This window comes from Neomonachus schauinslandi, chromosome 2 (genome assembly GCF_002201575.2).
Source record: "Neomonachus schauinslandi chromosome 2, ASM220157v2, whole genome shotgun sequence".
NCBI lineage: Eukaryota > Metazoa > Chordata > Mammalia > Carnivora > Phocidae > Neomonachus > Neomonachus schauinslandi.
The window spans coordinates 198615785-198633049 of NC_058404.1; the positions used below are offsets into that span (position 1 = coordinate 198615785).

The 17265-nt window shown below is 48.0% G+C and overlaps 1 protein-coding gene across 1 annotated transcript in view; it reads right to left on the minus strand.

Moving 5' to 3' along the window:
• The window catches only part of CRMP1 (collapsin response mediator protein 1), a 69046-nt gene that overhangs the window by 18570 nt on the left and 33211 nt on the right, over positions 1 to 17265 (minus strand). The window contains exons 4-6 of the mRNA XM_021677665.2: positions 16790 to 16954; positions 4708 to 4769; positions 2550 to 2630 (exon numbers count right to left, since the gene is read on the minus strand). Coding sequence (XP_021533340.2) covers positions 2550 to 2630; positions 4708 to 4769; positions 16790 to 16954 — 308 coding nt within the window. The remainder of the gene's footprint in view (positions 1 to 2549; positions 2631 to 4707; positions 4770 to 16789; positions 16955 to 17265) is intronic.

Genomic DNA, 17265 nt, shown 5'->3' on the forward strand with positions numbered 1-17265 from the left:
TCTGGGACCAGGCAGTGCAGGGGGGCTGGAAGGATTTCAAAGCACATGCTGGACAAAGCCCAAAGTGGCCTGGAACAGACTGTCAGTAGAAAGGCGGACATTGAGCAGCTTGGCAGTGAGAGCTCAAAAGGGAACGAGGACATTATTGGAAGCTGGAGCTTGCACCGGAACCTACTTAAAAAAAAAAGAAGGAACCAGGATATGATGGTCTTGAAAATTCTCTGCTTCTCCAAAGAGCAAAAGATAGTGCAATTAAGAAATGTCTTCCGGGGGTGTCTGGGCGGCTCAGTCGGTTGATCATCCAACTCTTGACCGGCTCAGGTCATGACCTCAGGGTCCTGGGATCGAGCCCTGTGTTGGGCTCGGCACTCAGCATGGAGTTTGCTTGAAATTCTCTCTCTCCCTCTGCCCTTCCCCTCCCCCCGCCACCATGCTCTCTCTCTCAAATAAACAAACAAGTCTTAAAAAAAAATCTAAAAGAAATGTCTCCTGAGCAAATATCAAATCCAGGACATAAGCAGCAGACAGTAGTCCAGAGACAAAACTGGGGTGTGGCCCCACAACGTTGGTGAAGAACTGGAAAGATGGAGGCTTGTGCCTCCAGGATGAATCAGTCACAAAAAAGCCCTTTAAAGAGACTGACGGTGTACCCCCAGAGCCTCTCCAACCGGAGGGCCTCCAGGAAGCTCAGGGCATGAGCAGGATAGGAGTAAGCTTATCTGGTAGAAATCTGTGGGTGTCTTTTGTCTGATGGAGTGAACCACGGAGGGAGTCACAGGAAGCCAACAAAGGCTGGGAGAATCACTTTAGCAAAACCCTGGCAGCCTGGGCTGAATGGTATGAAGGGACGCAGTTGGACCTCCAAACTCTACTGGGCAGGAAGGAGGCTCAGCGGCAAGCACGTGCTACTTTTCATGGAAGGGATGGATGATGGGAAGTGGGGAGATAGAACCTAGAGCCCAGAAGGTGGCGCCAAGAGCCAAGCAGAACTACTCGCAGGCTCCGAGGCCTAATCAAGGAACTGCCAACACGTGCCCAACTGCATTTCAGAACAGCTATGGACCAATCCTGAAGCCTTCCATTGTCCCTCTTGAAAAGGAATGTGCCGCCACCACTGTATGCTGTATGCTGTGTATGTTGGGAGGAGGCAGATAACTTGCCTCTTTGGCTCCAGAGACCTAAAGATTGGAGGAACTATCCCCACGGAGCCTCCTCTACACCTAGATCTGACTTAGACACTTCTAGACTTTGGTGCTGTGATGGGAGTCTGGAGGACACTGGAAGGGGATGGATGTGTTCTGCATGTGAGCGGGACACCAATCACTGGGAGTCAGAGGGCACAATGGCAGACAGCTCTGAGAGGGCCCCCAATGATCCTAACTTCCTGGCATTCACACCCTTGTGTCATCCCAACTAAGAAGTAAAGCCAACAGCTGACGTTCCTAGCAAAGCTTCAGAGCTCATGCACTTAAGCATTGTGGCGCAGCCCCGCTGTGCTCAGAACTGCCGTATCATCCCGGCTCTGTGCCCCACGTAATGGTGAGCAAGCTATTCATATCTGAACCCTGGTTCTCTATCTATAAAGTGGGAATATCTGTGTCATATCTATGTCATGGAGTAGTTGTGAACATCACTATATGAAGTCCATAGCATCATGCCTCGTATTAACTACTTTCATTAGGTGCATCCAAATGTTCTCAGGCATGCCTGATCTTGCTTTGTGACGTCATGACCAACCCACGTCCATGCACCAGAGGCCAAGTGGCGTTCCCTGACCTCTTCTTCCTCTTCTCCATCCGGTCAACCAACGAGACCCATGGACTGTGCTCCTTCCCTCACACACTGTGCTTCTTCTCTCTCCTCTATCTCCCGTCTTCATTTATTCTGAGAATTGCAGGAGGAGAACCCAGCTGGTCACCCTGAGTCTATTCTTTTCCTGTCAAATTCTCCATCCTACAGCCAGAAGGATCAAAATGCATTCATGTCTCTCCCTATCCAAAATTTTGCATGGCTACAGCCTACTGTGTGTCAGATGCTGGACTTCACATACATGGTATCATTTAATGTTCGTGAGGCAGGTGCTATTGGATGAAGAACAAGAGCCTTCGAAGGGTAGAGTCCCCGGCCTGAGGTGGGGTGGCAGACGGGGCAGGGCTCCCGTCATTACATCCCCTCCCAAGTCCTACAAGATGATAAGCAACACCAGCTTCCATGCGCCTCACCTCTGGTATCCCCCACATTTGCAGAGCATCTCCTTCCAATCCTTATTTGTCCCTCATGGAAGCCCAGTGAGGCTCACAGGATGGTTATGCGATCCCCACCGTGCAGGAGAGGAAGCTGAGCCGAGAGACGATGTGGCCTGCCGAAAGCCCCCTGCAGACGGTGCGTGCATGACTCACACCCAGAGTGTCTGATGCATCATCCAGTTCTCAGCCTGACCCTTCAGAGCCTAGCCACCTCGCTCACCAATGCCTCCACCCCTCTGATGGCACCATGACAGCATCGGGACACAGACTGGAGCGGAAAGGGTGGACATCCACGCCACTCACCTGAGCTATCAAGTCTCCATTTTCTGCGTGGACCAAGATCACAGCTCCCAGCCCCTTCAGGAAGGTGAAGGCTTCATAGAGCTGAGAGAGAAGCAATGGGGTGGGGGGTGGGGGAGATAAAAATATCACAGCCTGAGCGTTTGCAAAGACGGCTCTTCTGCTCAGTCGCCCACCCACCAGCCCCTGCCGAGGCAACACGGACGCTCTGCTCATACCGATGGAATGCGTTGCTCAACAAGTTAAGCCTTGGAAAGGGTCTCCCCTTGACCCTGACACCCTCCGGATCCCAAAGCAGGAGGCTGGGGGAAGGGCAGAACTGAACGAAACCACACCACGGCACGAAATGCCCTCGGTCCTGGTGCTCATCGTGCCTTTCGCCCTCGATGTGGCTCCATCCCACACAGGTGCCTGCCGCTGTTGCTGGGGACAGCCACGCTGAGATGCTGGTTTTAGTTCTACTGAACTTGTGTAACTAGGCGTGCTCAGCCTGTGCTGTGGGCCGAGTTCTCTAATAACTCTAACCCTCAGGTAATACACACCCCGCCAGGCATCCGCTTACTTAGCCGGTGCAGGTCCTGCCCACTGCCCATGCCCTGTTCCCACCTGCAGAGGATCTGCACTCAGACACGTGCCCGTGGTGAGGACCAGAGCCTCCACGTTCCCTCTCCAGGGCCTCTCGAATTTTAACTTTGTTCTGCATGCGTGCAAGACAGCACCCCACCCCAGGACATGTGCTTTTAGATGCAACAGCAGGGGGCGGGTGGGGTGGGGGGCACTTGGGAGCAGGAAGCACCTTCCAGGACCCCCATGGCTCAACTCCACCTGTCCCTGGGGCTCTGGTGGTTAGAATGAAACAGGCGAAAATCTCGGTTATGCTAGACAGACACATGCTACTTTGTCATGAAACTGAACCAATTTTAGCCTTTCCGTGACAATCAAAGGCCTTGTAGGGCACCTTGGGGTAAGTTATTCTTTGTAACTCCAAGCGTTTATTTTGTTTTTGTTTTGTTTTTTTAATTATGTTATGTTAATCACCTCCAAGTGTTTATTTTGAAAGGTGAGACCTGGACACGTCTCTCGTTGCACATTGAACTGCATGGTCATAAGGAATAACAGCTTCTCAGCGCCCATATGTGTGCCAGGCACTGTCCTAGAGTCATGTATTATGAATTCATTCAATCCCCTGACAACCTCTAGGAGGCAGGTGCTCTCATGAGTCTAAAGCACAGAGAGGTTGGGAAAGCTTCCTCAGGCCGCACAGCAAGGCCAGGGTTGCAGCCAAGCAGTCTGGCTACGGCATCCATGCCCTCTGCCGCCACACTGCCCCACAGTTTTAACCAGCAGAGGGCAGGACAATGATAATAAAACCCGGAGTCCCAGTGGTGTCAGAAGGCCCGGTGCCCGGCAGACAATAACCCCAACACCCTGCACCACTTAGAGCATCACTTTCTCAAGCTCCTCTCACCCACACGACAACTGTTGGAAACCGGCAGGGCCAGAAATGGCCACGCTGCAGGGGTGAGAAAACTAAGGGAGGGAGACCTCAGTCACTCGATTGGCTAGAGAGAGAGCCAGGGCTCCCCTCTGGGTCAGAGCTAATGATGTGGTGCCCGTACTTGCTAGATCTCCAGAATGAACTGCCGAGCTTTCGGAAAAGTACACTTTCCCGAGCCCTGCCCTGAACATCCGTGGTGGGATCTAAGATCTGTCCTTTTTTTAAGATTTTATTTATTAATTTGAGAGACAGAGTGAGTGAGAGGGGAAGGGAGAGAGAATCTCAAGCAGACTCTGCACTGAGCACAAAGCTCGACGTGGGGCTCGATCCCACAACCGTGAGATCATGACCTGAGCTGAAACCAAGAGTCGGACGCTTAACCGACTGCGCCACCCAGGAGCCCCTAAGAATCTGTCTTTTTTTAATGAGCTTTTTAAATGATGCTAAGGATGAGGTGGATTTGGGAACCACCAGGCAAAGGGATCCCGCACTCGACCCCACTCTAGTAGCCAGACAGGAATGCAGGCAGGGGTGGGGACCGACACAGGTCACATAGTAATGCAGTGTCAGAACCAGAACTTGAACTCAGAACTCTCCCCTGCCTGTTCTGAAAGCTCCCTTGCTTCCTGCCCAGGAGAGGGGGTGTGCAGGAGGAGGACCTACCTGGCTATCAGACATTTGGTAGAGATCCTTATATGCCATGTAGACTTGGAAGGAATTGACACCTGTTTCAAGATAAAAAAGGAAACAGAAAAATGCATTTAAGAAAAAAGCGTTCCTTTTCAGTAAATCAAGGATCACAGTACAGAGTGGTAAATGCTAGGACAGAAGGGTGCCACTGGGCCTCACAGTGGGGGCACTGAACCCAGCCTGGGTGTGTGTGGGGGGTGGGGGGGATCAAAGGAGGCTTCCAGGGAAGCCACACAGTTGTATATGAAGGAGAAGAAGGGGAGGAGGAGGGAGAGGAGGGACTATTTGGGCTGAGAGGTGGGTGTGCATGGGTATGGACGGTAAGGTGGATGAAAAGACATAGAATGTGAAGGTACTAGAAGTGTCCTATGGCTCGATCCAAGGGAACATGTGCTTTTTTTTTTTTAATCCCCTACTTTATTTATTATGGTCAAATACATATAACAAAATTCACCATCACGGCCATTTTCAAGTGCACAATTCAGTGGCATTTAGTGCATTCAAAATGTTGTGCAACCATCACCACGATCTACCAGAGCATGTGTTTTTTAAAGCAAGGTGTGACATGTTCAGACTTTTTTGACTCAGAAAGACTATTCTGGAAGTAGTGGGGAGGATGGGTCCGCAGAGCGGCAGAGGGAAATGGCAGGTGGGAAGAGGATGCTGAAGGTCGATGGGACAGGTGTGCCGAGGCTCTGAGCCAGGGCAGGAGCTGCAGGGGTGGGGGATTCAAGAAGGTTGAAATGACAGGACTTCATGTGCTGTGTGTACAGGCCACCAGGGAGCAGGGGATGTAGGAGACTCTTCCCTAACATGCCTTCCATGTGCATGAGGACAGGGACCATGTCTTCTATACTATTTCAATTTGTACACCCGTAATATGTGCTGTGCAATGAGTGTTTGTTCACGGAATCTGGAAATGTCTGGGTAAGAATATGCATTTAGGGCAAAAGTATTAAATGGGATTGAGAATTCCTTTATACTAAAATAATGGCAAAGACAAACCAAAAATCTTTTCTTATGCAGAGAGCCAAGGCAACAAAAATTCCCTGTCCACATTATCAGAAAAAAATTTAAAGAATAAAATAAGATACCAAAATTAACATTAAAAGTATCAGTTTCTAATTAATCAGGTAGACTTAAATAAAAATAATAGGCAATTCATTGATATTGTATTCCTTATAATCTTTTTTAAATCTAAAAACAAAAACTCAGTATATACAGAGACACAGATCAATTACCAGTGAGTAAAAAGATAAAACTATAAGGAGAGGCTAAGAAAATGCTTCATTATTTATTAAAGGTGAGGGGAAATGAATATTAACCTATTAAGCTTCCATGATAAGGATTTTTTTCATGATAAGAAATTAAAAAAAAAAGAAAATGAAAATTCACCAGAAATTAGAAGTAAATGACACAAACAAAAGCAGAAATAATGAATTAGCAAACGTGGTAAATTTAATAAATACATCCTAAAACTGCATCTTGGGGTGAGTAAACCGGGTCAAGTCATCTCACATTGAAAGCTATCTCAAAAAATCATGACAGATTTGAATTGTTATTAATAGAAACCTTCTGTAAGTTAATTCTCAAAACCTCAAAACAAAAAGCAAATAACCAACACGGTAAATATATCTGCAACAAATTTAACAGGGGTTTTTAAAAAGACCCTCTTATTTAGAAAACACCAGTGGTTACTTTTGGGGGGAGGAGGATGTCATGACTGCAATGGGGCCCATGGATAGTCCACTGGGGGGCATCCGGCAAAGTCTTACTTCTTGCCTGAGTGGGCTAGCCTCATAATAACTCATAAAGCCACATTTTTTATCTGTGTGGTTTTTCTGTTTCTGCTTTATGTTAAAAATATTAAAATAAAAGGGAAGAAGCCTAAAACCCCAAAGGTAAACAGTACTGTCAGACAAGGGAAAAAAAAAAAGCGGCTAGCTAATAAAGATAAAGAGATTTGGTCTTATTTGTAATCAAAGTAATTCGAAATAAAGCCTCAGTATTGTACCACAGTTGAAACTATGTTGCCCAGTGCTAGTGAATGTGCGTCAAAATGAGTCCCTCCTACATACCAATTTGCACCAGCTTAAAAAACCAATTAAGCAATGCGTATCAAGAGTAGTAGATGTTCCCGTGTATTTAGCCTGATAACTCCTAGCAACAGAGCCTCGGAAACACGGTGAGTCCTGGAATTCCCCAAGCCTCCCAAATTCACATATACCATCATCGTAGCTTTCCTCCAAGGAGGTGGCACGGGATACCAATTCTCAAAGATTGTGCTGAGCACCTACCGGAAGTCAACCCTTTCATGATACCCTCCAGTTCTCAGAAACCCCTCTCACTCGATCCACCCCATAACCTTGGAAGCAGCCATGTCCATACCATGTGACCCCAGACCACAGATGTTAGTGCAGGGCTGGGCATCCGGCAGATGCTGAGCTGAGCCGGGAGGAGGGACAGAGCCCACTTAACACCCCAAAACACCTGGCTGGTGTCTTAAACAGAGATGTACAACCCAGACAGAGGGCGGGCTGCTACCTTCCAGCGTGGTGGCTACAGGAGTAGAGAATGCAGGTCAAGGGTGAGGGGAGAACAGAGCTGGCTCAAAGGGAAAAGCACAGATGAGCACGGGGCAAGACTCCCTGGTGGGGATCCTTGGATACACATCATTATCACCAAGGCCAATCTGCTTCATTAAACTTAAGCCAAGCTCTGGGGGGATTCTGTTGTTTGCAGTCAAACCCGGGGATGCTGATATCTAGATTGGTGAAGAAAAACGGATTCCTCCACAGTAAACAGGTTTCTTTACTGCAGGGCTTCTCACAGATTTTAACATGATCATGTGTGTTAAGAATATTCAAGAACAGAATAAACAGCATTTCCCAAACTTATTGGACCCCAGAAGTCCTTTTTCATGGAATATTTATTTTCTCACTCATCAAATATTTACTGAGAGCTTCCTATGCGTGAGCACCATTCTAGAAGTTGGAGATACAGCTGTGAACAAGGAAGGAAGGATGCTTGTCTACATTCTACTGGGAATAGGCCATAAGTGAGTAAGTTAAGTAAGGTAATTTCAGGCAGAGATGAGAGCTAGGAAGAAATTAAACAGGCAGGTAAATTTTTTTAAAGTTTCACAAAAGTTTTGCAGTGACTCCGTCTCTCCCAAGAGAGTCTATTTCCCCACTCCTTGAACTCGGCTGGTCTGGAGACTTGCACTGACCCAGGGCATGAGGCGGAAATGGCGCATACCACGCCTCGGGGCTTCACGCTTACCTTGGAGCCCCACGTGAAGAGGGAGACCCTCTTCTGTGGACGCTCGGGAGACCCTCTGGAGGACAGGACATGGAGATGTATGTTTGGTTTATCCATTCACCCATCAGGGCACAACTGAGTTGCTTCCAGCTTTGGCCTGTTGCGCCTAAGGCTGCTATGAACATGGGTGTACAAATATCTCCAAATCCTTGCCTTCAAGTCTTCTGGATAAATACCCAGAAGTAGAGTTGCTAGATCATAGGGTCCTTCTATTTTGAATTTTTTAAGGACCCTCCAGTGTGCATTCCTACCAATGGTGCCCCAGGGCTCCCATTCGCTTATCAACACTCGGTATTTTCAGTTTTTTTGGTAACAGCCCTTCTAATGGGTGTGAGGTGGTATCTTATTGTGATTTTAACAGTGGCTGTTTTCAGCCACTGGGTTTTGGAGTGGTTTATTATAAAACAAAGGCTAACGGATACAGAAATCTTTGCCTAGAGGTCAGGTGTCATAGTGGCCAAAATCTAACACGTGTCACTGGCCTTGGGACTGGGTAGTGGGTGGATGTCAGAACAGTCCTGAGGAAACTGGAGGCCAAAGGCTGGAAAAAACAGCCAACACACTTTTAGTGGAGGGTGGGAAAGGGGCCACTCTTATTAGGCAGCAGCAACACAAGAGGAAAAAATTGCCACTTGTGATAATGTACTCAGAGAATTTGCAAATCTGCCTAAAGTGACTTCCATGAAGAACGTAATTAAGTGCCTAAGCTGAGTATGATGAAGCACCAGAAGACAGACATCAAATAGGACCGGAGAGACAAGGATCGGTTCAGTTTGCAAGCGGAATTGAGTAGACACGCAGGACTCCTTCTCATCTCTACTCTTGCCAACCCACAAACAGTTCTCAAAGGAAAAAATGACCTCAGGGTAAAAATTAAATCAAGGGTGTGCCCAGAACTCTTTGTTAAGACCTCCTAAAAACCCAAGGTGGTGCCCAGTAAACTTCCTTGGGCAGACAAAAGGGCTTCCAAGAATCTTAAAGGTGTCACCACATGGCACACACCAACAGTCACCTAAAGAAGCTTGTCTCAAAAAAACTGTTGTTTGGTGGAGTGAACTATAATGTGATCCACTGGAAACCCACAATGTTTTTAAGAAAACTGTACCCTCTTTGACTAAGAGAGACTGAACCTATTCAAAATGAAAGGGGGCCTCTGGCCACCAACTTTCTATGGGTAAGAAAAAGGCTGAGACAGGTGCTTTGCTGCAAACATGGGCCATCTTCATGGAAAGTGAACTCTATTTTCAATGGTCAAGCCAAGAGTCCCCAGAGTAGAGCTGGAGCTATGCAAGCACTAGTTTAGCACAGGGGACAGGAAGCTTTTCTGTAAAGGGCCAGAGAGTAAATCTTTTAGACTTTGTGGGCCACATGTAGTCTCTGTTACATATTCTTTGTTTTCTGGTCATTGTTGTTTTTGTTTGTTTTGTTTTGTTTTGAAAAACCCTTAAGAATGTAAAAACATTCTTGGTTGATGAGCTGCACAGAAACAGGCCACGGGCCATATTTGGCCCACAGATTGGTGTTTGCCAACCCCTGAACTTGGGCACTACTCCCAAGGAGAAAGACTGGCCCTGACAAAGGAATATTCTCTACCCCCAGAGGTCTGCCCGGCAATATGTGTCCAGCTGGATTCCAGAATTTCTAGGGGGTTATGACCATGTGTCACTTGCTTTCTCTCTTTTCAAATGGGAGTGTTTGTTGTGCTTGACCTGTCCATGCCCCACAAATCGTATGAGGGGTGCATGGGGTGGGGAGGCACATGACTTATCTCTTAAGTTCACAAGTCTTTGGATCAAGAGAAGCCACACCAAGGAACCTCATTCACATCCTACGGAAATGTTCAACATGAGATCCTAGACTCTGAACCTGATGGCATAACCGAATGGAAATTTTGGAGCAGCTGGGTGGAGATGAGAGTATTTTGAATGAAAGAGGACTATAGTAATTGTGGCCAGATGAGACACTATTGAGATTAAAACAGCCACAAATTCTTCCAGGTTCCTCCCATCAGAGGTGGAGTCTTTTCCCCCATCCCTTGAATCTGGGATACTCTTGTGACTTGACTTGACCAACAAGACGCAATTGAAATGAAGATGTGTGAGTTCTAAGTTAATCCTCAAGAGCCCTTTCTGCTTCCATGTTCACCTGCTGGAGCACTACCACCAAGCAAAGAGGTCCCAGAGGGCCCGTTAGAGGATGAACGATCATGTGTGGAGCATCTCCCCAGCCATTCCAGCTGAGGCCCAAATGTCTGAGTGAGCCCAGCGAGGTCAGGAGAGAAACTGCTCAACTGAGCCCAGCTGCAGTTGTCCACCTACAGAGTCATAAGATAATTGTTTATCCTTTTAAGTCCTGGGTTTGGAGTGGTTTGTTCCACGGCAAAAGCTACCTGATACACAGGACAATGTGATAAAGAGACAATAGAAGTTCCTGCAGAAAGGTCCAGAAGGTTCACAGCAATGGTGGAATGACACTATGATTCTTGCATTGCTGTTCTTAGAACATAACCAAGTGACGCAGGCTAAACACTTGACCCAAGTGACACAGCCCAGCACTGAGCCAATGTGACTTCCTCTCCTCTTCACTGGGCTTGTTTTTTTTTTCTCTCTTCTTTTCAACGATCTCTAAATTAAAATTTCTATTTGAGACTGAAATGCTGTTGGCATCCAACAAAACCAATTAGTACTATTAATAGTGGCTGGGGTCTGTGGCTCAGAAAACACAGGGAGGACTCCCCTGTCGGGGTTTATAAAAAATCCCATCCCACAGCCATTCTCCCCTGCCAAGTCCACACAGCATGCTGGCACCACCGTTTTCTAGAATAACTTACTCTTGTATTTTGAGATTTCTAAAATAAGCCATAAACGGCTTGATCTAAAGATGGATTCGAGCGTTGAGCAATGGCTTTCATGTCCCATAGCCTGAGCTTGTCCCTGGGAGAGGCTCTGCAGACCCCTGCTTTTGGCAGCCTGCATGCAGCGTAAAGAGCACCTGGCAAGGAGGTCAGGGGCTGGGCAGCAGCTTTGAGGAGCTGCAACCTGTGCCCCGGATAAGGGCTCCCAGAAAAGAGAGCATCCAAGGGGGCTAAATCCAGCCTGAGCCCCAGCTGCCAAGCCTGTGCCCTAGGAGAAGGGCACGTTCTTCCCATGGATCACCCCAAGAGGGTGCCTTTTTGCAGTTCTCACAAAGACACCAGACATGCCTGCAACAGCCCTGTGACAGAAAGCCGAGTCCAAGAGCTAGCTGCTGTGTGACACTGGGGAAGGGACTGCACCTCTCTGAGCTTCGTCTCCATTTCTGAAACAGGCAGACTGAACTCTACGAGCTCTACATTGATTTCCCGTCTGGAAAAATGTCCTGCCCTTGATTGTACAGTCCGATGATGATGACTGTCAAGTTTCCTGGGCAAGCCCTCTGACTCAGAGGTGGGTGTGCTAAAAATGCTTTAGGAAAGGAGAGCAGGCATGTCCCTCCCTCCTTCTCTCCCTCCCCGCTCTCTTCCTTCCCTAACTCAGTCATTCATGCATTAAGTATTTACTGAGAATTTACTCTATGCCAGACGTGTGCTAAACACTTAGGGTACAGAAGACAGTAAGAGCATCTTCTAGGAACTCAGCCCCCTCCCCAATATTTGCTGTACCTCTCCTATATGCAAGCATCTGGGGAAATGCCCTTGAAAGCCACATGAGCAACTTGGCACCCTGCCTGGAGACAATGTGGAGTCACTCCAGGTGTTCATGCTAATTGCTTCTTTAAATCCCACATCTATGGCTGGAGCAAGAATGCTCTGGTGGGGTAACACAGAGACCAGTGATGAGGCCAAGCAGGAATCTGGACAAGACACAGAGGGCCCTACATCAGGGAAGGGACTTGGGTGGAGACCCAGAGTCAGAGCTGAGCTACTGCAGATGCAAAGCCATGGATCCAGTGATGGATGGGGGAGGGAGAGAGAGGGAATGGCTGGACAGGGATGCCCCTCACAGAGATGGGGACCCAGAGTGACAGATAGCAGAGTTCACAGGAAAAGGTAATGGGTTTGGGAGAACCTGGTAAGTCTGAGCCCCCTGGGGGCATCCTGGGAGCCATATCCTACGTGAGTTGGGACCGGGGTCACAGGCAGATGGATGGTGAGGACACTACGGAAGCTGAAGGGCCTCTCAGGAAGGTGAGCCTAGACTGGAGCCCCGAGGTCACCACCATTCACGGAGCACCTTGGGAAGGAGAAAGACCAGGTGGGGGGCTGGGTGGGGCTTGTAAATGATCCCACCTGTGTTTTGATGGGGCTACGGGTGCACAGAGGGGAAGGGGCTTCAGCCAAGGCTCATGACAGTGCTGCTCGCCTTGGGGATAAGAAAGAATCCAGGCACTTAGGAGCCCTGATAACAATATCCTTTATAACCCATCCACCCAACCTCAGACATGGGACCGGCCAACAGGAAGGAAAAGGCAAGAACAACTGTTCCGGGACAGGGGCCAGCCTCTACTGAGGATCCTCGAATTTCTTATTTTGCTTCCCCTCCAGACCCTTTGGTCCTAGTGACCCCTACAGCTTGTCGGCTCTAGCCCTCTGGGCCCCAGAGGAGGGCACTCTGCCGGCCCACCCATCCTAGAGCAGAGGGTTCAGGTCCTGGGGTCTCCTTCAGGGGATGTGAGATGGAGCTTGTGACCCAACCTCGGGCCTGGGAGTCACAGGAGGTTGATGTTCCTCTGGGTCTTTCCTAAAGCCCTGACACAGGGGTGCACGCAGGGCAGGCCCTGAGCCTGTGATCCCAACCCTGCTTTGCATCAGAACACCTGAGCTTTGCAAACACATCCCTCTGCAAATTGGGGTTCAGCTCTGGCAGCTTACTAAGAGCTCCTTGGCCCAGGAGGAGAACCCGTGATCTACTCCGAGTGCCTCCTGCTCCCAAAGAGACAACTGCGGGGGAGGCCACTGTGTGCCAGGAATAGAGGAGAAAACCCCACCTCTTCCTGAGCAGTCTCAGTCCAGAGGGCAGATGAGGGCAGGAGAGCCCCGAGGCCCACAGCCCTGCTGGAGAAGCCCCCTCTGGGGCCGTGGGAGCTCCGAGGGGACACCAGCCTGGAGGGCGGAGCAAGCAGGGAAGGCTTCTAGGAGGTGTGGTTGCTTGAGCCCACCCACGAAGATGAACCTCCACCGTCGGACACTGGTTTAGGACCTCCCTGCATGTCTCAGGTGCACCACGCTGTCAGTCCTGTGTGAATCACCCTCCGTGCACAGAGCAGCCTAGCTCAAGGTCATGCCCCATCCCAGAGGGGCCACACCCAATGCCTGCCTGGCGGGGAGCTATTAAGTCCCCACCCCCTTGGCTTCCCCGGGATCCAAAGGCAAGGTGTCCAGGTCTCAGAGCTCCCTGCGGCCAATCTTGTTCCCTGGCTTTGCTCACAGGGGTTGATACTGTGATCACGCTGTGGGAGGGCAAAATAACGACCCCCCCCAAACATGTCCTCGCCCTAATCCTCAGAACCTATGAATACGTTCCCCCCCACAACAAAGGGAATCTGCAGATAGGATTAAATTAAGGAGCCTGATGGGGCGCCTGGGTGGCTCAGTCGGTTAAGCGTCTGCCTTCAGCTCAGGTCATGGTCCCAGGGTCCTGGGATCAAGCCCTGCATCGGGCTCCCTGCTCGGCAGGAAGTCTGCTTCTCCCTCTCCCACTCCCCCTGCTTATGTTCCCTCTCTCGCTGTCTCTCTTTCTGTCAAATAAATAAATAAAATCTTAAAAAATAATAAAATAAAATAAATTAAGGAGTCTGAGATAAAAGATCATCCTGTATTACCGGAGAGGGCCTAGTGTGATCACCAGGGTCCTTTTTAAGGAAAGGAGCAGGGGAGAAGTCAGAGTCAATGTGGGGGGCGGCGGTGGCTGGAAGGATCAGGACCACAGGCCAAGGCACACGGGCAGCCTGTTGGGGCCGGAAAAGGCAAGGAAGGGTTCTCCCCGGGGCCCCCAGCACCTTGACCTCAGCCCTAAGGCCCACTTCAGACTTCCCATCTCCAGAACTGCCATTGGGATTGTTTTAAACCACAAGTTGGGGGGGCTTGTTATAGGAGCAATAGCAAACTAATCCACACTCATTTCCTGCACACGGGTCTCTACCTCAGAGTTTGCTCCCTGTGAACCCTGACAACACAATTTTTAAAAATTTTCCAACAGGAAGGAGATCAACCCAGTACCTCCATAAAACTGAACACTCTGGAGGTCTTATGAGAAATGACAGAATGAGGATAAAAATAATAACTAAAAATACAGAATCCTTACCAGGGGCCAGTGGTATTCTAAGCACTTTATATATACCTTCTCATTTGATCTTCAAAACAACCTTTTTGTGACCTCTATTTTCCAGATGGGGAAACTGAGACATAGAGAGGTTGATGGATTGGCGCAGGGTCACACAGTTGCTAAGTGGAGGGGCCTGGTGGTCCATGACATTTTATTGAGTGAAAAAAGCATGGTGCAAGATGATGCACATTACAGTTCTGCTCATGTAAGAATTATGTGTGTGTGAGTGTGGACACACTTACCCGGAGAGGAAAGACGCCTGGAAAGACAAACACCCAATTATCACTTTTTACTTCAGACACTTCCATATTGTTTCTCAATAAACATGCACTAATTCTGAAACTTAAATCAATAAAAAACCTTATATAATACTAGTCAAACACTTAAAACCATGAACGCACCTAAAAACTTGCTCAAGTCATTTCCTTGCAAGTGTCTGGTCAAGGGAAGATCACTGTCCTCTTCTAAGACAATGCAACAAATATGACCCCACAAAGTGCCCCTCCCCGACAGAGCTGTTGCACTCTCTTGTGACAGTTTTGTGATCCTGGTGTTCTACCTGACCCTTGTCCACATCCCCATACACAGGCTGCTAAAGATGACATGATGAAGCCCATGGGGTAAGCGGGAAATTGCTCAGGATTTAACATTAGGTGAGAAAAGCGAGATACATAATTGTAAATTACAGATTATGATTGGATTGTGACTGGATTATGATTCTGTACAAAACAAGAGTGTGATTCATAGCAACTACAATGGAGGGACAGTGCCTTCTTCATATGGAGAACTCAGGCATACAAACTCATGAGTGGGCAAAAAATATAACCGGACATTCACATAAACATAAGCAAATTGTTTACCATAATTAAAGATAAAAGAACTGCAGTGGATAGTGGTAGACTGAATTTGACTCATCAGATTTGCAAGGATTTTGTAGAAGAAATACCACCCAATGGCGCAAGCATGCAAGGAGCCAGAGACAGGGGGATCGTGGGCATGCAAGTATGTGCATCTTTCAGGAAAGCAATTTGGCTGTAAGTGTCATGAGTTTGAAAAATGTTAAAACCTTGACCTTGTAATTCCATCTCTGGAAATCTAAGGGGACAATTAGAAATGCAAACAAATGTTTATATACGAAGATGTTCACCATAACACTATTTACAGTAGAGCAAACAGAAAACCTAAGTGCCCAATAAAAAGAAAATAAGCAAGTTAACCATTACATTGTACATTACAAGCCATGAAAAAAGTTATTAATAAAAAGTAATGATTACTCATAAAACGTTAAGTGAAAATAGAAGAATTCCAAATAACTGCTATCATATAACTATATAAGGAGAAAATCATCTAAGCTGACAGAGAATGGAAAGCAATAATCCTTAACATTAATGTAAGTGGTGATTGGGGGTTTGCATTTGCTGTGAGCCCAGCTATGAGCTACACACACTGCCGCATAAACAATGGAAAAATGAGATCCTCTTTGAGGAGTCCATCCTCTTCTCCTTCAAGCCCTTTTTCCTTCTCTTGATTTTCTGACTTTCTGGTAATGTGGCGAGTATACTTTTATAATGAGAAAACACAGCATACATATGTTAAAAATTGAAAACACCCTCGAGCTCTCTTTGAAGCATTTCCTTCATTTGAGGCTGCCTCTTCCGAGAGCATCCAGAACTGCCCCTCTCCAGACTGACCACTCCCGTCCTGGTTCATTGTGTTCTTTTGGTCTTTGCGTCGTGTATCTTCAGTTCAATTCACTTCAACACAATGCACACTGTAGTGTCTACACTGTGCAGGGACACCTGATGTGAGTCCAAACAGAAGGGAGCTGGGATGGGATACAGAGATGGATAGACACAATCTCCCCCCTCCCCACCATAGAGCTCAGGGTTTAACACAAGAGCCAGACAGAGAACCAGTGTCCCATAATCCAAGAACAATGGAGAAGGTGCTCCCAGAGTAACCTGATATGGATATTCAAGGAACGAGCAATTCTGATTGGGGAAACTGGTAAAAGTGCGAGTTGAGCTTGGGTAGCCGAGTAGAAGAAAGGGCATTCCTAGCAGGGGGTAGAGCCTGAGCACAGGCCCAGCAGTGAAGCAGGTTTCAGGGGATGGCATCCAGGATAACAAGGATCCCAGATGTGTTTAGGTAGAGAAAGAGAAATGAGCCTAGATCAGCGAGGGCCTTGCATGCCAGGCTAAGGAAATCAGGCTTTCTTCTGTGAACAGGGGGATACCTGCAAAGGGCTTGAAGGAGAAGAGGATGGACTCCTCAAAGAGGATCTCGTTTTTCCATTGTTTATGCGGCAGTGTGTAGCTCATAGCTGGGCTCACAGCAAATGCAGATAAAGGGATTTTTAACTCCACATACTGAGGCCCACCAAAGAACCAGGGATTCCAGAACTATACCCCCATTCTGAGGCTTTAACTGACCTTTGTCCTGCACCAGCACCTCCAACTCCTCCCGAACACCATCGTACCAGCTTGTGATGTCCACATGGAGGGAATAGTCACAGCAGGATTTGGTGTCAGCTGCTTCATGCCATTTCTCGAAGGATGTCAGCAGGCTAGACCCAGGTTCAGGGACGACATGGTCAACTGTGAAAGAAAAATATGCATCACATTCCAAAATGCATAGGACCCAAGCTATTCCAATGGTAGCCTCCAATAGCCTCTTCACCCCATCATCATCACCATACACATCTTCACTATCATCACCATCATCACCACCTTAATCACCACCCCCACTATCACTCCATCATCAACACCATCACCATCAACAGCATCCCCAACATCATCACCATCATCATCATCATCACCATCACCATCATCACCATCGCCATCATCATCATCATCACCACCTTAATCACCACCCTCACTATCACCCCATCATCAACACCATCACCATC